We start from the raw sequence: 25,365 nt of genomic DNA on the forward strand, positions 1-25,365 counted from the left end.
ATCATAATTCAAAGTAGCTCCCCTCCCCATGGGTGCTTGAGTCTCTTTGTATATTCTTTGTTGTGTTAATACATTATCTCCACTCATAATTGCAAGTATGGAAAAAAAGATCATTGTGTCGCGAATTATTCACTTCAAACAATCCCACCACCCCGTTGTTGAATCAGAAATCAGAGCAGCTTCCCTCCCCATGGGTGCTTGAGTCTCTTTGTATGTTCTTCTTTGTGTTAATACAGCATCTCCACTCCTAATTGCAAGTATGGAAAAAAAAGATTTCATTGTGTCAAAAGATTTTTCAATAGCATGAGTAGAAAATGGTGACACAAGAAAGATGTGAACTCGCTAGGGAACACTCATCCAAACATTTTAATATGAAGTAGGTTACATAATCTTGCACAATGTGTGTGTGTGTGTGTGTGTGTGTGTGTGTGTGTGTGTGTGTGTGTGTGTGTGTGTGTGTGTGTGAAAGAGAGAGAGAGAGAGAGAGAATAAGAAGAAGAAGAAGAAGAAGAAAAGGAGTTACTTACTGTCCAACAAATATCTTTCTCATCTCATTGATATGTGAAAGTAAGGAATCCTCTTACTAGTGATCACAAAATTACAAGGTGTTGAAATTGTGGATAATGGGATGATATACAATTTCATCTCTATATATAATTTTATGTAGACAATGAATGTTATTTGTACAATGAGGATGACGTTGGTATCTCTTCGATGGGGCAAAATATGCCCTTCTTGCATGAGTCCTATACACACGGTTGGCGTGTCAATGCACATCTTTGTATTTTTCTAGTTTTTGTCTACCAATCTCCACTTCAAGGAGAAATTCAGCCTCAAATGGGAAGCTTAAATAAGGAGGACTTCTCACATGACTTGATTAGCCTTGTCTTATTGGGACAAGAAGCCCATTGAAAATTTTCTCCTTTTGACAAGAGAAGAGAACTTGCTCAATGCAAAAGCATGTGCATAAGAATTTGGTTCCACGTGTCGATAGGACCAGGAAGGCACCAATGCAAGCAATCATTCCTAGGCTCATAAAGAGTTTGAATTCTATAAGAATTGGGATGACCATCGGGGCGTAAGAAGGAGCTATATGTGATATTCAACAATCTTAGCCTCTTTGGATCGATGTTATTTTCTTGAACATAATCTTGAGCTCTTTTGAACTCTTGCATTTGCATTTTAGCCATACTATGGCTCATCCAAGGTAGGGGTTCTTGCATAAGTGGATCAAAATGTGGTTGTGTCTTATTACACCCCCCACCAGTGCTCCAAGAGCCACTTTGAAAGTGGGGAACGGTGATAGTGCGCATTATGGTTATCCCTTTAAACTTCTTCAACATGTAGTCAAGGACAGTTGCCCAAGCTATCTTCATGGCAGGGATCTTATCAAATGTTGTGAGATTCAAGCCCGAGTGAGGATTTGTACCCAATATTGCATTGTCTAGGTAGTAAATGCTTGGCCTACAAAAACAACCAAAATTATTGATACACTATATTGATCAAGCTCCAAAAATAGCATAAGAATTAACTAGTCTTAAGTGCTATAATGTAAAACTTGAAAGTTGAAGAGCTTTCATACCTAAAGTACCAATAGCCCGTTGAGAGAATGACAATATTATACTGAGATAGTGTCGCCGACCACATCGCATCTGGCATGTCTAAGTGAATATTGTAGATATTTTGCTCGAACGTATGGTTCACCAAGAATGGTGACCACTTATTTCCTAGGGTAAATTTGTAGGATGAAAACATCCATGTAGCTTCCTTCTCATGCACATCAAAAAATACATTTTTTGGATCTTCAACCTACACAAAATAAACAGAGGATTAGGGGAAAAAGCTACAAAAAGTTTGTGAAACATGACATATTAGCATGCTTAACTTGTATTGTATACATTCTACAATGTGAGAAAGCACACAAAACAAACAAACACACATATACACATATAAGTGGAGCCGTGTGTGTATCTATACAAGAGTAGTATACAGTTTTTAAGACCAGTCATTATTCATGCTCGGTAACTATGTGAAATCACAGTCAAAGAGCTGAATAAAGTAGTCTCCTTGATGCCTTACTACATCTAGAAAGTTGTTATCTCTTGGAAAATAGTCAACCACGATCCTTGCCCCATCAAACTACAATATATTACGTAATAGGTATCTTTATTCTACTATTCATAGGCACTAATTGAGAGGTTTCTATGTTGAGCACATTTTCATGAGGAAAGCATGTATTGCAAAGTTTCCTTAAACATTTCTTGTACTTATATAGAAAACTAGCCAAATTTGAGCATATAATTTCTCAAGCTTGAAGGAAGGAATCTAGGGAGCTGCATATACCAATTTTCCTTTAAAAGCTCCCATAATGCCAAGGATAAAATCCGTTCGACTATGTTCCACCATGGCTTGGAAAAAAACCTTTTATGAAAAATGGTTTGTCCCTTAGCTTTGTTGTCACAAAGATCAATGAAACATCTTTAGATGCAGGCTTCCACATTTGATAGACACAAGTCCACGTAGTAGTGTCTTAAACACTTCTTGCAAGCTTTCCCTAGAGAAAGTTATGCACTAGCTTTGACAAACTTTCGCCAATCTATGAAACATTCGACGACCTTCTCTCCATGTGTGATTTTTCTCAAATATCTTATCAAACCCTGAGAATTTTCATGATGCCAGGGAGACTGTGATGTGGTTGGGAAAATTAGATGCAACAAATAGCTTATCAAGCCCTGAGCAATCTCTAGTTAGTTTTTGCGCAGGTCGAACTTGGCCATGCCATGTCACCAAGGGGTCTTGATCACTAGCGATATCGCTAGTGGGTTGGCCGAAAATAGTATAGGAAGTTACCCATGCAAAGGGAGAGACTCCCCCAAAGCCGGTGCTCTTATAAAACGAGGAAGGGGACTCTAGTCTTCTTATTCCTCTCTATGGGGGGGAAGTCATAAGCCTTGAGCACTCTAATCATAATCAAGCCTCCATAGCTTATCCGAATCCTAAGCCTGCTAAGCCACTCTAATCCAAACTCCATAGCCATTCGAATCCGAAGCTAAACTTGATAGCCCACTAATCCTAATCCAAGGCCTTTTCTAATCCAAAGCCTCCTTCATCCACTCTAATCCAAAACCGTCAAAGACAACTCTCTAATCCTAAGCCTGCTAAGCCAGATCTCTAATCCTAAACTCCTTAGCCCGCTCTAAGCAACCCTCCTTAACCCACTCTAATCCTAAACTCCATAGCCAGCTCTAATCCTAAGCTTCCATAACCCAAGCCGTAATCTCTTTCACAAGCCACAATTAACCAGTTTTCTGGGATCTCTCTCTCTCTCTCTCTCTCTCTCTCTCTCTCTCCTTTGAAGCAGCAGATGAAGAACGAAGGAGACCAATTTTGTCAAGGCAAGATTGGCAGGCCAATAAAGGCAAAGGGGAAAGCACCGTTAATTGTGCGCTTTGGGTAATCAAGCTTCTAAATATTTGTTAAGCTGTCTATTTTAATATTTGTCTACATTAATTGTTTCCTTCTGCAACAAGAATGCATGATTTATGACATAAGAGTTCCCTTTCCTATACATACTAGCTATATTGAGCCCTATCCACTTTCTTACTTAATGCGTACCATCTTGTAGCACAATAACTTTATTACTAGCATCCATCTCCATAATAAATTGTATACAAAGATTTAGAATATCTCATGCTATGTCGAGTATAGCACTAGTAACTATAAAGCTATCTTAAGATTATTGAAACTATATTGTTGCCTTACATGGAAGCGTTATAACTTCTCATGGTGAGCTCTCCAGTCAAAGCCCTCTGCATGGGAGCACATATTAGAATGAATTGTCCACAACCGTCAAAGTCCGTAATTGATAAAATGCTCAACCTATTCATGCTTGGTCAAGCACTTATAAGAATAAACTATCCATGCAACCATAGGAGTCCCATATGATATATATATATTTATATATATATATATATATATATATATATATATATATATATATATAAGATGCTCTTGATCTGTTCACACTTGGTTGAACACTAAGCAATCTTGACCTAGAAATTTGGTGTATTGTTCTACATAATCGTGTGGCCATCCTAGCTATTGTGACATCTCCTAGCTATTGAGTCCCTTTTCAATTGTACAATCATGCTTTGTGGTCTCACTAATGCTAGGTGAACTTACAACACCTCCCCCTAAAGGAAGTTACATCCTTATAAACAATGTAGAACCCATTGTGAGAGAAAACTCAAAGGTAAAATATACCCTTACTTTCAACTCTTTGAACTTCTTAATACTTTATTAGCAAGTTCTCCGTAGAAAACTCCTTGTTAGTTTTGTGAGTTCACTATTGTAAACTCTTTTGAGATTCTTGATTGCAATGCCTCAAAGTGTATGTTTTCTTGAAATATCAAAGTATCTAAGCATAAACTATAATACCAAGAATCCCAAACAACTTGAACAATGTGATGTTTCAACTAAGGCAATCGTCACACTTTTCACTTATGTCATCATGCTTCGTGGTCCCACTAATACTAGGTAAAGTAACAATACCTCCCTCCAAAGAAAGTTACATCTTTAAAAACATTGTGGAACCAATTGTGAGAGAAAACTCTAAGGTAAAATTTATCCTTGCTTTCAACTCTTAGAACTTCTTAATACTTTATTAGTGAGTTCTCCTTAGAAACTCCTTGTTAGTTTTGTGATTTCGACATTGTAAACCCTTTTGTAATTCTTGATTGCAATACCTCAAATTTTAGTTTTCTTGTAACATCAAAGTATCTACACATATACCAAGAATCCCAAACAAATTTGAGTAATATGATGTTTCAACTAAGGCAAATGTCGTCCATTTTTTTTGTAGTCATTCTAAACACTCACATGTATGTCGTCGTGCTCTGTGGTTCCATTAATGCTAGGTGAAGTAACAATACCTCCCCCTAAAGGAAGTTACATCCTTACAAACATTGTGGAACCCATTGTAAGAGAAAATAGTAAGGTAAAATATATCCTTACTTTGAACTGTTAGAACTTCTTAATACTTTATTAGTGACTTCTCCTTAGAAAACTCCATGTTAGTTTTGTGAATTCACTGCTGTAAATTTGAGGGAACTCTAAGGTAAGTTTTATCCTCGCTTTCAACTCTTAGGACTTCTTAATACTTTATCGTTCTCCTTAGAAGACTCCTTGTTAGTTTTGTGATTTTGCTATTGTAAACTCTTTTGTATTTTTGATTGCAGTACCTCATATTTTAGCTTTTCTGTAACATCAAAGTATCTAAGCATATACCAAGAACAACTTAGAACAATATGATGTTTCAACTAAGGTAATTGTTCCCTTTTTTTTGTCATTTTAAGCACTCACATGTATGCCATCGTGCTATGTGGTCCCACTTATGCTAGGTGAAGCAAAAATACCTCCTCTTAAAGGAAGTTACACTCTTATAAATATTGTGGAACCCATTGTGAGAGAAAATAATAAGGTAGAATCTATCCTTACTTTCAACTTTTAGAACATCTTAATTTTATTAGTGAGTTTTCCTTAGAAAACTCCTTGCTAGTTTTGTAAGTTCACTATTGAAACTCTTTTGTAAACCTTACTTGCAACGCCTCAAATTTTAGGTTTTCTCATAGCATCAAAGTATCTAGGAATATACAAAGAATCCCAAACAAGTTGAACAATATGATGTTTCAACTAATGCAATTGTCATTTATTCTTTATTTAGAGTCACTTTGGGTACTTTTTCCAATTATACGATCATGCTCTATGCTCTCACTAATGCTAGGGGAACGTACAACACCTCCCCCTAAAGAAAGTTACATCCTTATAAACAATGTGGAACCCATTGTGAGAGAAAATTGAAAAGTAAAATATATGTTTACTTTCAACTCTTGGAACTTCTTAATACTTTATTAATAAGTTCTCTTTAGAAAACTCCTCGTTAGTTTTGTGAGTTCGCTATTGTAAACTCTTTTGTGATTCTTAATTGCAACGCCTCAAACTTTATGTTTCCTTGCAATATCAAAGTATCTAAGCATATACCATAATACCAAGAATCCCAAACAACTTGAACAATGTGATGTTCCAAATAAAGCAATTGTCATCCATTCTTTCTTTAGTTACTCTAGACACACTTTTTACTTATGCCATCATGCTATGTGGTCCCACTGATACTAGGTGAAGTAACAATACCTCACTCTAAAGGAAGTTACATCCTTAAAAACATTGTGGAACCAATTGTGAGAGAAAACTCTAAGATAAAATTTATCATTGCTTTCAACTCTTAGAACTTTTTAATACTTTATTAGTGAGTTCTACTTAGAAAACTCCTTGTTAGTTTTGTGATTTCGCTATTGTAAACTCTTTTGTAATTCTCGATTGGAATACCTCAAATTTTAGCTTTTCTTGTAACATCAAAGTATCTCTGCATATACCAAGAATCCGAAACAACTTAGAGCAATATTTATATAATGTTTCAACTAAGGCAATTCACGTCCATTCTTTTTTTAGTCATTCTAGACACTCATATGTATATCACCGTGCTCTGTAGTCCAGTAATGCTAGGTGAAGTAACAACACCTCCCCCTAAATGAAGTTACATCCTTATTAACATAGTGAAACCCATTGTGACAGAAAACAATAAGCTAAAATCTCTTCTTACTTTCAACTCTTAGAACTTCTTAATACTTTATTAGTAAGTTCTCCTTAAAAAACTCCTTATTAGTTTCGTGAGTTCACTATTGTAAATCTGAAAAAACTCTAAGGTAAAATGTATCATCGCTTTCAACTCTTAGAACTTCTTAATACTAGTTCTGCAAAAATTGGACACTTAATTTTCTAATTGGAAAAAGTGCCCAAAGTGACTCTTAATAAAGAATGGATGACAATTGCCTTACTTTACACGTCATATTGTTCAAGTTGTTTGGGAGTCTTGTATATTCCTAGATACTTTGATGTTACGAGGAAACCTAAAATTTGAGGCGTTGCAATCAAGATTTACAAAAGAGTTTCAATAGTGAACTCACAAAACTAACAAGGAGTTTTCTAAGGAAAACTCCCTAATAAAGTATTAAGAACTTCTAAGAGTTGAAAGTAAGGATAGATTTTATCTTTCGATTATCTCTCACAATGGGTTCCACAATGTTTATAAGGATGTATCTTTCGGAGAAGGTACTGCTACTTCATGTAGGATTAGTGGGACCACAAAGAGAACGATGATATAGGTTGAAAGAGTGCCTAGAGTGACTATAAAGAAACAATGGATGATAATTGTCTTGGTTGAAACGTTATATTGTTCAAGTTGTTTGGGATTCTTGATATATGCCTTGATACTTTAATGTCACAAAAAAGTAAAAAGTTTGAGGTGTTGCAATCAAGACTTAAAAAAGAATTTATAATGGTGAACTCACAAAACTAATAAGTAGTTTTTTAAGGAGAACTCAGTAATAATGTATTAAAAAATTCTAAGAGTTGAGAGTAAAAATATATTTTACCTTATTGTTTTCTCTCACAATGGGTTCCACAACTTAAACAATGTGATGGCTCGACTAAGGCAATCGTCATCCATTCTTTGTTTAGTTACTCTAGATACGCTTTTTACCTATGCCATCATGCTCTGTAGTCCTAGTAATGCTACACAAAGTAACATTCTAGAGAAAGTTACATCCTTAAAAACATTGTGGAACCAATTGTGAGAAAAAACTAAGATAAAATTTATCCATGCTTTCAACTCTTAGAACTTTTTAATACTATATTACTGAGTTCTCCTTAAAAAACTCCTTGTTAGTTTTGTGATTTGGCTATTGTAAACTCTTTTGTAATTCTTGATTGCAATACCTCAAATCCTAGTGTTTCTTGTAACATCAAAGTATCTACGCATATACCAAGTATCCCAAACAACTTGGAACAATATGATGTTTCAACTAAGACAATTGTCGTCCATTGTTGTTTTAGTCATTCTAAACACTCGCATGTATGTCTCGTGTTCTATGGTCCACTAATGCTAGATGAAGTAACAATACCCCCCCCTAAAGAAAGTTACATCCTAATTAACATTGTGAAACCCATTGTGAGAGAAAACAGTAAGGTAAAATCTATCGTTACTTTCAACACTAGTTACTTCTTAATACTTTATTAGTGAGTTCTCCTTAGAAAACTCCATGTTAGTTTTGTGAGTTCACTATTGTAGCTATGAGGAAACTTTAAGGAAAAATTTATCCTGGCTTTCAACTCTTAAGACTACCTAATACATTATTAGTGAGATCTCCTTAGAAAACTCCTTGTTAGTTTTGTGATTTCTCTATTGTAAACTCTTTTGTAATTCTTGATTGCAATACCTTTAATTTTAGCTTTTCTTGTAACATCAAAGTATCAAGGCATATACCAAGAATCCCAAACAACTTGTAACAATATGATGTTTCAACTAAAGCAATTGTCATCTATTCTTTTTTTAGTCACTCTAGACACTCACATGTATGCCATCGTGCTCTGTGGCTCTCCTCCTAAAGTAAGTTACATCCTTATAAACATTGTGGAACCAATTGTGAGAGAAAATAGTAAGGTAAACTCTATCCTTACTTTCAACTCTTAGAACTTTTTAATACTTTATAAGTGAGTTTTCCTTAGAAAACTCCTTGTTAGTTTGTGAGTTCACTATTATAAACTCTTTTGTGATTCTTGATTGCAACGCCTCAAAGTTTATGTTTTCTTGTAATATCAAGGTATCTAAGCATATATCAAAATACCAACAATTCCAAATAACTTGAACAATGTGATGTTTCAACTAAAGCAATTATCATCCATTCTTTTTTTAGTTACTCTAGACACACTTTTCACTTATGTCATCATGCTCCCTGGTCTCACTAAGATAAAATTTATTCTTACTTTCAACCCTTAGAACTTCACAATACTTTTTTAGTGAGTTCTCCTTAAAAAACTCCTTATTAGTTTTGTGATTTTGCTATTGTAAACCTTTTTGTAATTCTTGATTGCAATACCTCAAATTTTAGCTTTTCTTGTAACATCAAAGTATTTACACATATACCAAAAATTCCAAACAACTTGGAACAATATGATGTTTCAACTAAGGCAATTGTCATACATTCTTTTTTTAGTCATTTTAAGCACTCACATGTATGCTATCGTATTCTGTGGTTGCACTAATGCTAGGTAAAGTAACGATACCTCCTCCTAAAGCAAGTTATATCCTTATAAACATTGTGGACCCATTGTGAGAGAAAATAGTAAAGTAAAATCTATCCTTACTTTCAACTCTTACAACTTCTTAATACTTTATTAGTGAGTCCTCCTTAGAAAACTCCTTGTTAGTTTTGTAAGTTCACTATTATAAATTTGAGGAAACTCTAAGGTAAAATTTATCCTCGCTTCCAACACTTAAAACTTCTTAATACTTCATTAGTGAGTTCTCTTTAAAAAACTCCTTGTTAGTTTTCTGATTTCGCTATTGTAAACCCTTTTGTAATACTTGATTGCAATACTTCAAATTTTAGCTTTTCTTGTAACATCTAGGCATATACCAAGAATCCCATACAACTTGGAACAATATGATGTTTCAACTAAAGCAAATGTCATTTATTCTTACTTAAGTCATTCTAGACACTCATAAATATGCCATCGTGCTTTGTGGTCCCACTAATGCTACGTGAAGTAACAATAGCTCCCCCAAAGGAAATTACATTCTTATAAACATTGTGAAACCTATTGTGAGAGAAAATAGTAAGGTGAAATCTATCCTTACTTTCAACTCTTAAAACTTCTTAATACTTTATTAGTGAGTTCTCGTTAGAAAACTCTTGGTTAATTTTATGAGTTCGCTATTGAAAACTCTTTTGTAAATATGAGGAAACTCTAAGGTAAAATTTATTATTGCTTTAACTCTTAGAACTTTCTTAATACTTTATTAGTGAGTTCTCCTCAGAAAATTCCTTGTTAGTTTTGTGATTTTGCTATTGTAAACTCTTTTGTAATTCTTGATTGCAATACCTCAAATTTTAGATTTTCTTGTAACATCAAAGTATCTAGCATATACCAAGAATCCTAAACAACTTCAACAATATGACGTTTCAAATAAGGAAACTAACATCCATTCTTTCTTAAGAGTCGCTCTAGACACTCTTTCCACTTATACTATCATTCTCGGAGGTCTCACTAATGCTACGTGAAGTTACAATACCTCCCTCTAAAGGAAGTTACATTTTATAAACATTGTGGGACCCATTGTGAGAGAAAACAATAAGGTAAAAGATATTCTTACTTTCAACTCTTAGAATTTTTTAATACTTTATTAGTGAGTTCTCTTTAGAAAACTACTTGTTAGTTTTGTGAATTCACCATTGTAAACTCTTTTTTAATTCTTGATTGCAACACAACAAATTTTAGCTTTTTTGTGACATCAAAGTATCTAAGCATATATCAAGAATCCCAAACAATTTGAACAATTTCACCCAAGACAATTGTCATCTATTCTATCTTTATAGTTACTCTAGGCACTCTTTCAACTTATGTCATCGTTCTCCTCATGGTCTTACTAATGCTAGGTGAAGTGGCAATACCTTCTCCTAAAGGAAGTTACGTCCTTATAAACATTGTGGAACCCATTGTGAGAGATAATTGTAAGGTAAGCTCTACCCTTACTTTCAACTCGTAGAACTTCTTAATACTTTATTAGTAAGTTTTTCTTAGAAAACTCCTTGTTACTTTTGTGAGTTCAATATTTGAAACTCTTTTGTAAATCCTGATTGCGACGCCTGAAATTTTAGGTTTTCTCGTAACATCAAAATATCTAGGAATATACCAAGAATCCCAAACAACTTGAACAGTATGATGTTTCAATTAAGGAAATTGTCATCCATTCTTTATTTAGAGTCACTTTGGACACCTTTTTCAATTATAAGATCATGCTCCGAGGTCTCACTAATGCTAGGAGAACGTACAACACCTCTCTCTAAAGGAAGTTACATCCTTATAAACAATATGGAACCCATTGTGAGAGAAAACTGAAAGGTAAAATATATCCTTACATTTAACTCTTGGAACTTCTTAATACTTTATTAATAAGTTCTTCTAAGAAAACTCCTTGTTAGTATTATAAGTTCACTATTGTGATTCTTGATTGCAACGCCTCAAAGTTTACGTTTTCTTGTTATATCAAAGTATCTAGGCATATATTATGATACCGAGAATCCCAAACAACTTGAACAATGTGATGTTTTAACGAAGTCAATCGTCATACATTCTTTCTTTAGTTACTCTAAACACACTTTTCAAATATGCCATCATGCTTCGAGGTCCCACTAATGCTAGATGAAGTAACAATACCTCCCTCTAAAGGAAGTTACATCCTTGAAAAAAATGTGAAATCAATTGTGAATGAAAACTTTAAGGTAAACTTTATCACTTCTTTCAACTCTTACAACTTCTTAAAAGTTTATTAGTGAGTTCTCCTTAGAAAACTCCTTGTTAGTTTTGTGATTTAGCTATTGTAAACCGTTTTTTAATTCTTGATTGCAATACCTCAAATTTTAGCTTTTCTTGTAACATCAAAGTATTTACGCATATACCAAAAATCCCATACAACTTGGAACAATATGATGTTTCTACTAAGGAAATTATCGTCCATTCTTTTTTTAGTCATTCTAAACACTCACATGTATGCCATCGTGCTCTATGGTCCCACTAATGCTAGGTGAAGTAACAATACCTTCCCCTAAAGGAAGTTATATCCTTATAAACATTGTGGAACCCATTGTGAGAGAAAACAGTAAGGTAAAATCTAGCCTTACTTTGAACTCTTAGAACTTCTTAATACTTAATTAATGAGTTCTCTTTATAAAACTCCATGTTAGTTTTGTGAGTTCACTATTGTAAATCTGAAGAAACTCTTAAGGTAAAATTTATCCTCTCTTTCAATTCTTAGGACTTCTTAATACTTTATTAGTGAATTCTCCTTAGAAAACTTCTTGTTAGTTTTGTGATTTCGTTATTGTAAACTCTTTCGTAATTCTTGAATGCAATACCTCAAATTTTAGCTTTTCTTGTAACATCAAAGTATCAAAGCATATACCAAGAATCCCAAACAACTTATAGAACAATATGACGTTTCAGCAAAGGCAATTGTCATCTATTCTTTTTTAAGTCATTCTAGACACACATGTATGCCGTCGTGCTCTGTGGTCTCACTATTACAAGGTGAAATAACAATACCTCCTCTTAAAAGAAGTTACATCCTTATAAACATTGTGAAACCCATATTGAGAGAAAAGAGTAAGGTAAAATCTATCCTTACTTTCAACTCTTAGAACTTTTTAATTTTATTAGTGAGTTTTTCTTAGAAAACTCCTTATTAGTTTTGTGAGTTCACTATTGAAGCTCTTTTGTAGATCTTGATTGCAACGCCTCAAATTTTAGGTTTTCTCGTACCATCAAAGTATTTAGGAATATACTAAGAATCCCAAAAAACTTCAACAATATGATGTTTCAACTAAGGCAATTGTCATCCATTCTTTATTTAGAGTCACTTTGGACACTTTTTCCAATTATACGATCATGCTCCGTGGTCTCACTAATGCTAGGTGAACGTACAACACCTCTCCCTAAAGGAATTTACATCCTTATAAAAAATGTGGAACTCATTGTTAGAGAAAACTAAAACTTTACTTTCAACTCTTGGAACCTCTTAATACTTTATTAATAAGTTCCCCTAGAAAACTCCTTGTTAGTTTTTTGAGTTCACTATTGTAAGATCTTTTGTGATTCTTGATTACAACGCCTCAAAGTTTACGTTTTGTTGTAATACCAAAGTATCTACGCATATACTATAATACCAAGAATCCCAAACAACTTAAACAATGTGATGTTTCAACTAAGGCAATAGTCATCCATTCTTTCTTTAGTTACTCTAGACATCATGCTCCATGGTCTCACTAATGATAGGTGAAGTAATAATACCTCCCTCTAAAGGAAGTTACATCCTTAAAAACATTGTGAAACCAATTGTGAGAGAAAACTCTCAGGTAAAATTTATCCTTTCTTTCAACTCTTAAAACTTCTTAATATTTTATCAGTGAGTTCTCCTTAGAAAACTCCTTGTTAGTTTTGTGATTTCGCTATTGTAAACTCTTTTGTAATTCTTGATTGCAATATCTCAAATTTTAGGTTTTCTTGTAACATCAAAGTATCTACGCATATACCAAGAATCCCAAACCACTTGGAACAATATGATATTTCAATTAAGACAATAGTCGTGCATTCTTTTTTAGTTATTAGTCATTCTAGAGACTCACATGTATGCAATTGTGCTTTGTGGTCCCACTAATGCTAGGTGACGTAGCAATACCTCCCCCTAAAGGAAGTTACATCCTTATAAACATTATAAAACCCATTGTGAGAGAAAACAATAAGGTAAAATCTATCCTTACTTTCAACTCTTAGAACTTCTTAATACTTTATTAGTGAATTCTTCTTATAAAACCCCATGTTAGTTTTGTGAGTTAACTATTGTAAATTTGAGGAAACTCTAAGGTAAAATTTATTCTCGCTTTCAAATCTTAGGACTTCTTAATACTTTATTAGTGAGTTCTATTTAGAAAACTTCTTGTTAGTTTTGTGATTTCGCTATTGTAAACTCTTTTGTAATTCTTGATTGCAACACCTCAAATTTTAGCTTTTCTTGTAACATCAAAGTATCTAAGCATATACCAAGAATCCGAAACAACTTAGAATAATACGATGTTTCAACTAAGGCAATTGTCATCTATTCTTTTCTTAGTCACTCTAGACACTCACATGTATGTCATCGTCAACTGTGGTCCCACTAAAACTAGGTGAAGTAGCAATACCTCCTCTTAAAGGAAGTTACATCCTTATAAACATTGTGGAACCCATTATGAGAGAAAAGAATAAGGTAAAATATATCCTTACTTTCAACTCTTATAATTTCTTAATACTTTATTAGTGAGTTTTCCTTAGAAAACTCCTTGTTAGTTTTGTAAGTTCACTATTGAAACTCTTTTGTAGATTTTGATTGCAACGCCTCAAATTTTAGGTTTTCTCGTAACATCAAAGTATCTAAGAATATACCAAGAACCCCAAACAACTTGAACAATATGATGTTTCAACTAAGGAAATTGTCATCCATTCTTTATTTAGAGTCCCTTTGGACACTTTTTCCAATTATACGATCATGCTCCGTGCTCTCACTAATACTAGGTGAATGTACAACACCTCCCCCAAAAGGAAGTTACATCCTTATAAACAATGTGGAGCCAATTGTTAGAGAAAACTAAAAGGTTACTTTCAACTCTTGGAACTTCTTAATACTTTATTAATAAGTTCTCCTTAGAAAACTCCTTGTTAGTTTTGTGAGTTCACTATTTCAAAATCTTTTGTGATTTTTGATTGCAATGCCGCAAAGTTTACGTTTTCTTGTAATATCAAAGTATCTATGCATATACTATAATACCAAGAATTCCAAACAATTTGAACAATGTGATGTTTTAGTTAAGGCAATCGTCATCCATTCTTTCTTTAGTTACTCTAGACACACTTTGAACAATATGATGTTTCAACTAAGGCAATTGTCATCCATTCTTGATCCCACTAATGCTAGGTGAAGTAATAATACCTCCCTCTAAAGGAAGTTATATCCTTATCAACATTGTGAAACCCATTGTGAGAGAAAACAATAAGATAAAATCTATCCTTACTTTCAACTTTTAGAACTTCTTAATACTTTATTAGTGAGTTCTCCTTCTAAAACTCCATGTTAGTTTTGTGAGTTCACTATTGTAAATCTTAGGAAACTCTAAGGTAAAATTTATCCTCTCTTTCAAATCTTAGGATTTCTTAATACTTTATTAGTGAGTTCTCTTTAGAAAACTTCTTGTTATTTTTGTGATTTCGCTACTGTAAACTCTGTTGTAATTCTTGATTGCAATACCTCAAATTTTAGCTTTTCTTGTAACATCAAAGTATCTAAGAATATACCAAGAATCCCAAACATTTTGGAACAATATGATGTTTCAACTAAGGCAATTGTCATCCATTCTTTTTTTTTTAGCCATTCTAAACACTCACATGTATGCCATCGTGCTATGTGATCCCACTAATGCTAGGTGAAGTAACAATACCTTCCCTAAAAGAAGTTACATCCATATTATGGAACCCATTGTGAGAGAAATCAGTAAGGTAAAATCTATCCTTACTTTCAACTCTTAGAACTTTTTAATACTTTATTAGTGAGTTCTCCTTAGAAAACTCCTTATTTGTTTTGTAAGTTCACTATTGTAAACTCTTTTGTAAATATGAGGAAACTCTAAGGTGAAACTTATCCTTGCTTTCAACTCTTAGAACTTCTTAATACTTTATTAATAAGTTCTCCTTAGAAAACTCCTTGTTAGTTTTATGATTTTCCTATTGTAAGCTCTTTTATAATTCTTGATTGCAATACCTCAAATTTTAGCTTTTCTTGTAACATCAAAGTATCGAGGCATATACCAAGAATCCCAAACAACTTGAACAATATGACGTTTCGACTAAGGCAACTGTCATCCTTTCTTTCATAAGAGTCACTTTAGACACTGTTTCGAGTTATATTATCATGCTCCGAGGTCCCACTAATGATACGTGAAGTTACAATACCTCCCCCTAAAGGAAGTTACATCCTTATAAACATTGTGGGAACCCATCGGGAGAGAAAACGGTAAGGTAAAATCTATCCTTACTTTCAAATCTTAGAACTTCTTAATACTTTATTAGTGAGTTCTCCTTAGAAAAATCCTTGTTAGTTTTGTGAGTTCATTATTGTAAACTATTTTGTAAATCTTGATTGCAACGCCTCAAATTTTAGGTTTTCTCGTAACATCAAAGTATCTAGGCATATACTAAGAATCCTAAAGAGCTTGAACAATATGGCATTTCAAATAAGGCAACTGTCAACCATTCTTTCTCTAGAGTCAATGGCCCAGTGAGATCTACACAGACATTTTGAGAGCCGAGCATTGAGCATATATTAAGATATTATACATTTGCTCATATTGTTTAGTTTTCTTCAGGTGGGTGATGTCATTGGTCTTCTTCCCACTTACGTAATAATCGAGTTCTTAAAGAACGTACATCTAATATACAAAACAAAAAGCTCCTTTTTTTTTTTTTTTTGCAAACTCACAATTGTGAATGTCACAGAGAAAATTACAGACCAACCTCAAGCTCATGTCGAGCCTTAAGATACTGAAATTACATCCGATTCAAGCTAGCAAACTATTATGAAGAGCACTATTAAGGGCTTGTCCGAATGGCACGGGTCACCTTGAGCCAGTCATCCGAGTTGTGACCTTTACCTATCACATATATAAGCTCCTCACTTTCTTATACAATCACTGACCACAGAAAGGTTGTTATCAAAGACGTAGGAGTTCCTAACCTTCCAGACATTATAAAAGAAGCAAAATCTAACAATTTGGGTACAAACAAGAATGTAAGACTTTGAAATTGTTTTCCCCCTAGACACAGATCCTTCTTGAAGAAACCCATCTTCCACATTCTTTGTATCCACTTGCAGACCTTCCCCGCCATTCCTCTAATAGTCGGATAGTCCATGAAAAGGTATGTGAGGTCTTCGCTATTCCCTCGGCACCCTGAGCACCTATCGGATCCTATGCCCCCTGCCTGAATCTTGACGCCCATTGGCAAGGCCCCCCATAGCACCTTCCGCAAAAACTCCTTCATATACTGGGGCCACTGTGGTCCCCCAAATGTTCATTGTGACCATAGCCCAACGGGCTTCCGACCATTGTTTTTCCCACTGTTTGTTCAAGGGAGCGAACCAATCATCTTTATGAATGGGCTCTTGATAGATGTTCTTGGTGTGAGGTTTAAAGAAGAGGCTACTCTTGGTCCATTTCCAAGCTTTCCACTCAAAAGTGGATTCCCGAATCGGCATCAGACCATTGTCCAGGCCTTCAACCGCTCTCCAGACAAGCACCTTTTACATGCATTTAGTTAAAGTTGGTCAGCTAGAAAGTCAAAAGATTTCCAATGCTTGTTGTTTTCATCCCAAAAATGGATCGGCCGCTGGAGTCGTTTATTGTTCAGCCTTCTAGCAATTTCCCTCCAGTAAGAGTTCAAGCTAACTCCGGCTGCTTTTGTCAGCCAAAGGGACCAATGCGAGGTGGAGTTCTCAAAGTACCTGATTAATTCCCCATGTTCTAGAACCCATGTCGCTCTATTGCACTTGCGCACCGGCTCCCCCGTGTGCCACCCATTTTCAGACTAGACCACCCGTTCGCACCGGCTCTATTGCACTTTCGCACCGACTCCCTCGTCATGCCACCCATTTTCAGATTAGACCATCTCGGGCTAATAATTTGTCGTCACCTCAATCCCTTTACATTGACCACCTTCAGAGCAAAGCTTTGACTTGTTAATCATGTCCTTGGTTATGATAGCACATGCTTGTTCTTATTTAGCTATAGAGACCACAAACTTGGCACAAAGAGCCTCAACATGGACAACAGGGTTGAGGATTCTAATGCCACGTTGGGTAATTGGACGAGCTATAGTTTCCCACTTTGCCAACTGCCATGGTGATGAGGCTTTAGTGTTGTTCTTCCATAAGAATCTTTTAACAGGTTTCAAAAACTCCTTCCAATTACACTTGGCAATTTTGAGGAGAGGGCTAGTGAAGGCAATGTAAGGGAGCATAAATGAGTTGATCACTATTATCCGACTTGGGAAGGAAAGCAACACAAACTCCCACTTCCTCATTTTCTTCTAGATCTTCTCCGAGACCCACTGGAATGTTTGCTTGTGAGTGACATCCACCCCTAAGGCTGCGTCCTAATGTTGAAAGATCCTTCCTATAGATACAATCTCTCCCGACCAGTCTAATGGTCAAATGAGTCGTTTTTCGTAAGGGAGATTAGTCTCGACTTCTCGATACTACATTTCGACCCCAAAGTTACAAAGAATGTTTGTACGATCTCTAGCGCTTTCCTGAGAACCTAGGGCGGGCTTTCAAGAAAAGGAGGGAGTCATCTGCGAACATCTTGGCGAAAAGTTAATCGTTGCCAGGCAGAGTTAAACCTTGAATTTCACCTTGCGTAGCAACAGCTTCAAGCATCGCTATTAGGGGATGCGAGCCAATGGCAAAAAGAAGAGGGGCTAGGGGGCATCATTGCTTGATCAACTCCTAGCTTCAAAGGAGCCCACAAATCTTTCATTGACCAAGAGCTCAAATTGCCCGCCTGCACCCAGGGTGTGAATGAGACGACAAAGGCAAGGCCCAAAGCCCAGAGCTTTCATGACATCTTCAATGAAAGACCACATAATCCTATCATATACCAGATTGAGTTGAAGCAAGATGCACTCCTGCTATGTGAAGGCCACATACTTAATCAACATTGAATTGTGTGAAGCCATTAAAATAAGCACACGTAAATGAAGTATCCTTCCTTATCTTCAACTTCTTTCAAAGTAAACTAAGAGCGAACCATCAAAATTTGCAATGGAAGAGGGAAGCTTACTTGTTTAGAAAGCTTGTTCTAACGGAAGGGCGGGGGGGGGGAATGCCCCACACGTGTACGAGTATGTGTGTGGACCAATGAAATGCAAGCATTCTTGCCTCTCATACAAGGCGAGATCTCCATCAAGACCTCTCTCGATAGAAGTTGTTATAAGAATGAGTTGTCCACCCAATCGGGGGAGTCCCATAGATAGTAAATGTCTTTAGCCTATTCACACTTGATCAAGCACTCACCAAGGTTGACCCAAACCTATGGTGTATCACGCTACACACTTGTGTGGAAATCCTAGACCTTGTGACATCCTATGTGGCCACTTGACCCTAGCTATGAACTCAACCCCCAAGATCTATGCACCCACAACGTGCGCTAGGAGCTCTAGGATTGACAGTGTATGCCATGTGTGTTATGTGGTCCTACTACTATAGATGACATCTCCTTGTCCCTAAGTTCTTAAGCTTTTAGCTTGTTGCTCCTCAATTCATTATATGGCATTATGGGCATACTCCTTTGTGAATTCTTTTTGGGGTTGTAGGTGCTGATGTTTTTTACAAGTAAAATCTGGTAAGAATCTTATGACTCTCTCTCTCTCTCTCTCTCTCTCTCTCTCTCTCTCTCTCTCTCTCTCTCTCTCTCTCTCTCATGGTTGAAATAAGAGATTAGGTTTGAGCTCACATGTTTTGTGTTCTTAAAAGTTGACAGCCAAGGATGCCTTGGGTGAGGCCACCAACAACAATTGACCGCTTCTAAGAGGAGTGCAAAGAGAAAGCAGCTTACATATGCACGAGGGGAGGAGATGGGGAGAGAGAAACATTGGGGTGGGAGGGGGCGGGGGTGGATCTTGGGTACTAACACAAGAAGTTTTGGACAAATTCTCACAATAATTCCCACATTGTGACTTAACTCAACATCATGAGCTTCTGTGAGGGAGGCACCGTATACCTATCTAGGTCCGATTGGGGGCAAGGGACCGCTAGCCCGGTGGGGGGGGGCGGTGGTCCCCTGCCCCCAATCGTACCTAGTTGTATGTAGTGCCTCTCGAGCGAAAGCTCACGATGTTATGCATTGTATGAAAAACACTAAAAAGACTCTGTTTTCCTACATGAGAAAATTTCTAAATCTTCTTGTGTAATAGGGTATTTTTATTAAAGTAGAGCTAGTAGGAGAGAATACCTATTAGAATGCCATCCAAAGGAGAAATTTTAGTCTTGTGAGACAGGGAAGAGAATGCCACTTAAGAAACTTGATCTCGATTGGATTGATCACTATGTTTGTACAAAGCAACTCAAAGATGATTCAAAGTTTCTCTGAGTGACCTTCTTTGAAAGAATCATAGCTAATAACTTTTTGAGAATATCAAACACTAGTGAGGATCATCATAAAGGTTGCTCGTCTCACCAACTCGAAAGGCATAATGAGGCCATAGCCAAAAAAGAAAGAACAAAATGCTAGTTTAGCTAATTAGGATTGTGTTGTCATTAGATTAGATGATTTCCTTGTATAAGACCATTTCTAGCAAAATATGCATACTTTTTCATATAATGATCCAATCTAGTCCATATGTGTGCATGAAAATCCATATGAAGCCAATGAGACCACGATCCATCCAGCTTGGAGGGTTCAAATTTGGAAGACATAACTAGGATGTATTCCCTAGATGTAAGTGCCTTCATGTTAGAACACGAGTCCTAGGAAGCACAACTCCGTAGAGCACGGCTTCAAAATAACATACACGAGGAAACTTGTATAGCGTAGAGGGGCCAATATAGAGACATTTAAAATGTAGGGACTAGTAAAAGGAAATTCAAAATTTAGCGCTCCAATATTTCATTACAAGTAATGATTTTGAATGAAATTGACATGAAAAGAAAGCACTTATCAAGCATTAAATATATCCAATGCTAACCCCATCATGAATCCTCAACATTTTGAAATAATTTAAAGGTTTTCCTTGTTTTGGACCCTATCCATTTATTGGCCCCTTTACCTATAGGGTTGGATAAGAGGAGTGCATAGGTCATTATCCACTATCATCATCCTTTGTCCTAACAATGGTTCAGAGCTTCCAAAAGGGGTTCGATTCAACAAGCGAAAAACATAGCATCGATTTGACAAGCGAAAAACATAGCTTTTTCTCAAAGAAGGTGTTGCATGTGAGCACAAGCATTAGAATTAAAGATTTAATCTTCCGCATAGATTTGCAAGTCATTCATACTTGTTGGAACGGATTCGGTCGAAAATAAAGATAACCTACTTGTTAGCCCAAAAGTGTGGTCATTTTGGATTCCTCACAGAGAAAATTTTTGGGCTATTTCTTTTTATGTCCACATCATTTAGTGCACTCTAGCTACAAATGTTCCAGACTTAGACTTTGAGCAAGGCTCGCCTACTCTAGAGCTGCACTAATCCTACTCCTTATGTTCGCATGGGATACACAAAGAAGGATCTTGCATATAATGTGGAAAGTGATTTACTCAAAAGGAAGGATTTCAAAGCATTATAATCATGCACTATACATCACAAAATGGCTACATTGAATGCAAATGTTACACGTCTCATAAATCTCATAGTCAATTTCATTGAATCAACAGGTAGTAGCAAGGCTATAGCCTGCATTTAAGGGCCCAATAGAAACTCCTATATGGGAGCCTACCCAAGGGGTTAATACTTCTACTAAGGCTAACTTGTTGCCATTTTTGGACTGGAAGTAGGTGGTCGAGTTTCTCAAGAGTACGAAGCCCCTTAACTTTTGTGGTGAGGATAAGTACCACAACAAATCTATTGTGGATACATTCCTCAGTAAATGGAGAGATAGACATCATCTATGTTGTACTCCTCATATATACAAGACAATGTGTTCCATTCACACCCTTGAACACAAGACCTATAGGTGGGGGATGCCGCATAAACCGCACAACCGTCCCAAGACATGGATTGCTTATGAGAAAGTGTTCCTTCCCACCGATAAGAAGGATCAAAATTGGTCAAATTGATGTGGCTCAGCAAGTTAGCACCATTGTTCATTGAACCAATACATTTCTCATTATCGGGATGTTATATCAAAATTAAACGGGGTTGGAAGGTTTCTAACAGGTTCATTGTTTTCTAGAGGTCTTGATATAGAGCTTTAGAAGCAAATCAAGACACATTCTCAAGACTCTAGAGGATACCATAGTTCAAGCACACATTCATGATGATCCTAACAATCAAAAACCACTTGTTTTGCCATTACACAAAGCGCACCACATCTGAGCATCATGCATAATGATAGCGGTGATACTACATGTGCATCACTTCATGCTAGTAAGAAGAGAAATTCAACCTGCAGCTACCAGTGAACAGTCCAAGAGACCCTAAGGGACTCAAGGATCTCTCTCTTAGCAAAACTTGGAGAGAGACGAGAGAAAACCTCTCTTTCAATTGTTTATTTGGTAGTCATGCTAAAAAGGATTTCCCGAGGGAAAGCACAAGGTGAAGAAAAGGAAGAAGGTGTGCACAAATGTTGCTACTTTTTCTAAACTGTTCCTCTAAATACGCCAATGTGGAAGTCTTACATACAGAAGAGGTTTATGAATGTTGTTTGAACTTTGATTGCATCTATGGCACCCCCCTTTTGGACCACACGACCTCATGAGAATGCACGATACTATCCAAGGACACAAGGTGCATATCTTGGTAGATGATTGGGCCTCTCACAACTTTCTTAGCTATAAGCTAATTATTTTAAGACGCAAATCTGCAATAGACTCCCATTCACATTGCTATAAGGTAAGCATTGATCAATGAAAAGGACACTAAGGTTTGGGATACCCAAGTTAAAAATGTCCCTCTCGAGGTGAAGGGCACAACATAAAATTAGAATTATAAGTTATGAAGATGGATGGGACATGGACAAGGCAGGTATGCCTGTTAGTTGGAAGTAATTGCATTGGTAGAATCCTACATTACATCGTAGCTACAACCACAATAATCTAATGTTTCAAGCCAAGATCCCTCTCTCATCACATATTTGTATAATTGAGCTTTCCCAACTCAATTCTAAGAATGAAATAGAGCAGGTTTTTCTTTGTTACTGGTTGTATCATAATATGGAGAGATTGCCTCTTTTTTGTTCACTGAGATACAAAGTGAGTTTTTAGCACCTCTCAAGGACAGATGTAAGCATGACAAGAGAAGTGGAGCAGTGAGCCATGTCTACATGAGGGATCCTTCTCACTCTAATGCTAGTACTGCTTATGGTACCTCCACAAAGTTCTCCTCTATCAAGTGTTCAACTGAGTCAATGGAAGAATTTTTCCATTGAACATGAATACCTACTCCACAAGGGAAGAATATGTGTACCAATGGACGTAGACATTCTGGAATCGGCGATAAAGTTTTTATGAATGTCATGATAGTTCAAGTGCAAGGCATCCATGCATTATGCACTCATACGATGACAATTTTACTGGCATGTTTACATTGACATGTGCAAGACTATATTTTGCATTGTTAGAAATGTCAAGTTAATAAAGTAAAGCATCTCACAGGAGGTGGACTCTTGCATCTCCATAAGAGTCTAAAAGTATTGAATAGGATGGACTTTATAGTAGACCTTCCTGATATGAAAAAGGACATGACTCGATATGGAAGATATGCTACGAGCATATGTAACAAGAAACCAACAGATTGGGAAGTTGGTATCCTGTGCTGCTGCTAAATCAGCTCGTTCAGCTTTGATTTCGCTTGAACTAGACAATGTCTGCTATTGGAATGCATGACCTGCAGGAGCCTTGTCGATGGTAATGCCCATATGCATCCATTATGACCTCTTTATGACCAACCAGGAAAATGTACTCCTCATAATCCTCACATTGATAGGCGGGATACAAACAGGCTCCCCAAGAGGTCTGCGTTTTACCCGGAAATCACAGAAAATTTTGGCATTAAGCGATGTAGTGCTCCTGGGTTTGCAATCTCAATAAATGCTAGTCAATCTGCCACTTAGCACATTAGTGGGATACTCTGAAATGCACAAGACCAGACTGTATTTATGACCCCGACGAATGTATAGTCCATTAAAAGGAAAAGGTTAGGGATATAAGAGATGAAAATCCCAATGCAAAAGGTCTAGCTAGCAACTTTTCAAGAGCTTTTCAACAAGTGAATCTAGCCAAGGCCCTCATTCATCTAGACAACAAAGAATGCCTTCCAATGCATTCTTGCAATAGAGCATTTAATGACCACAATTCAAAACCTTGATCCAGTGGTTAAGGTTTTTAATCATGTAACGATTATATCAGACTTGACCGCCTCTTTCGTCTACATTCCTTTGCTCTCTGAGTCCCAGTTCATTCAGTCTTAATGGAAATCCACATTGATTGACATTTACACTGGCCTGTCTAATCAACAGGTATCAATGCTCAAAGAATTGGCATATTACTCTGAATTGGCAAATGCAATCAATGTTCATTCATCCTTATAAATAGCTATCCACATTAATTGACATTTCACATTGCTCATAACCAGAATTCATATATTACTGTAAATTTATTTATGTCGTCAAAGAAATAACAGGAGGAACAAAGAGGTTATTGTGATTCTAAGTAAATGAGGGCAGTACATACCTGTGAGAGGGCACAAAGGAGAGACTGCATGTGGTTGCGAGCAATCGAGTCGCCAATGAACATCATTGTCTTATGCTGCATCGATTGTAAAAATACTTGAGCATCAAAAGGAGGGAGCTCACAAGATGAGGCGGGCTGCCAACGCCAGTTGAGGTATCCTCTGTCTGGCCTCCCATTCGACATACAATCCTGCGATGGATGTATATATCTGCAAGTATTGTTTGTATACAAAGGTGGCTTCTTATCTGGTACCCATTGCCCTCTTGAGAAATCACATTCCTCACCTGCTCATCATCAACATCATGGTAAAGCACCCACAAGATAATGGTTAACCAATTTCCTGCATTCTGATTAAGAGATGGCAATCAATACTAATGTATAATCAAAATTGCAAAAAAAGGGATACCTGTTCGATCGGCTCTACTACTGCTGCTCGCCGCAGATGCTCGATGGCTCTCTACATTGCTGCCATTACTGCTTGCAGCAAGCTTGAGAAGATCAAACTGCTCCTTGTCAACAAAGGTAGAGAGGAACCACCAGCCATTGAGCAGAGCAATGGCGAGGAGAATGCCGAAAGCCACTGTGATTCTGCTGCATTTGATCTCGTGTGGTACGAAGCTAAGAGCTTTGGTGTGAAGGGTAGGGTCGGCTGAGCATTCTTTGAGATATGAAGAAGGGATCATATCTGCAGAGCTCTTGATGGCTCTGACTATGGCGCTGCTTCTTCATGCAAAGAGGAGGGAGGAAAGCAGGGGTTAAGATATGGAGCAAACCCTGCTGTTTGAGGTAAACAGCAGGCTTGACTGCACCAACTACAACCGCTTGGAAAGTCAGTATCAACAACAAAACTTTGAGTGGCCTGTAGTCAAAAGCAGAGAAAATCCATTGGCTTATTTTGCAAGAAAGATAAATTGAATCCAGCCTCAAAAGTGATCTAGGCTAGGCTAGATGTACTTTTGCTTCATAAGGCCATGCTCTCTAGAAGGAATTTTAGGCTGGGTTCAGATGTGTGAACAGTGTGGAGAAGGAAAAGTGAAAAAGTGAAGGGGGTTGAGAGAGGCCATCAACTCTTTCGGGGGGGTCGGAAGAAAAATGGAGGGCCCGGCGAAAGAGTGCCTCAACTCCAACCAATTAAATTTTGCCATGGAGGAAGAACGCCCCTTTGCTTTTTTCTTCTGCCGCCTAGTCTGAACCCACCCTTAGGCTGGGTTCAGACTGAACTGGCA

At 36.6% G+C, this 25,365-nt stretch overlaps 1 protein-coding gene across 1 annotated transcript; it reads right to left on the reverse strand.

Moving 5' to 3' along the window:
• Positions 1–520: 520 nt before the first annotated feature.
• Positions 521–25,026, reverse strand: LOC147417812 (protein trichome birefringence-like 25). The gene is made up of 4 exons (XM_086507266.1): positions 24,546–25,026; positions 24,140–24,423; positions 1,583–1,809; positions 521–1,464 (listed from the first exon to the last, which is right to left on the reverse strand). Exons 1-4 carry the CDS (start codon positions 24,820–24,822, stop codon positions 948–950), a joined length of 1,305 nt encoding a protein of 434 aa, XP_086363392.1. The 5' UTR covers positions 24,823–25,026; the 3' UTR covers positions 521–947.
• Positions 25,027–25,365: the final 339 nt, after the last annotated feature.

The sequence above is a fragment of the Adiantum capillus-veneris genome, chromosome 30 (assembly GCF_014529385.1).
Source record: "Adiantum capillus-veneris isolate H3 chromosome 30, ASM1452938v2, whole genome shotgun sequence".
In the NCBI taxonomy this organism is placed as follows: Eukaryota; Viridiplantae; Streptophyta; class Polypodiopsida; order Polypodiales; family Pteridaceae; genus Adiantum; species Adiantum capillus-veneris.

Excerpts from the sequence above, each read along its gene's own strand:
- LOC147417812 (XM_086507266.1), bottom strand. The coding sequence starts at position 24,822 with ATGATCCCTTCTTCATATCTCAAAGAATGCTCAGCCGACCCTACCCTT. Across the intron at positions 24,424-24,545 it reads TAGTAGAGCCGATCGAACAG|GTGAGGAATGTGATTTCTCA; the intron begins GTATCCCTTTTT and ends GATGATGAGCAG. Across the intron at positions 1,810-24,139 it reads TCCTTTGTGCCCTCTCACAG|GTTGAAGATCCAAAAAATGT; the intron begins GTATGTACTGCC and ends TATTTTGTGTAG.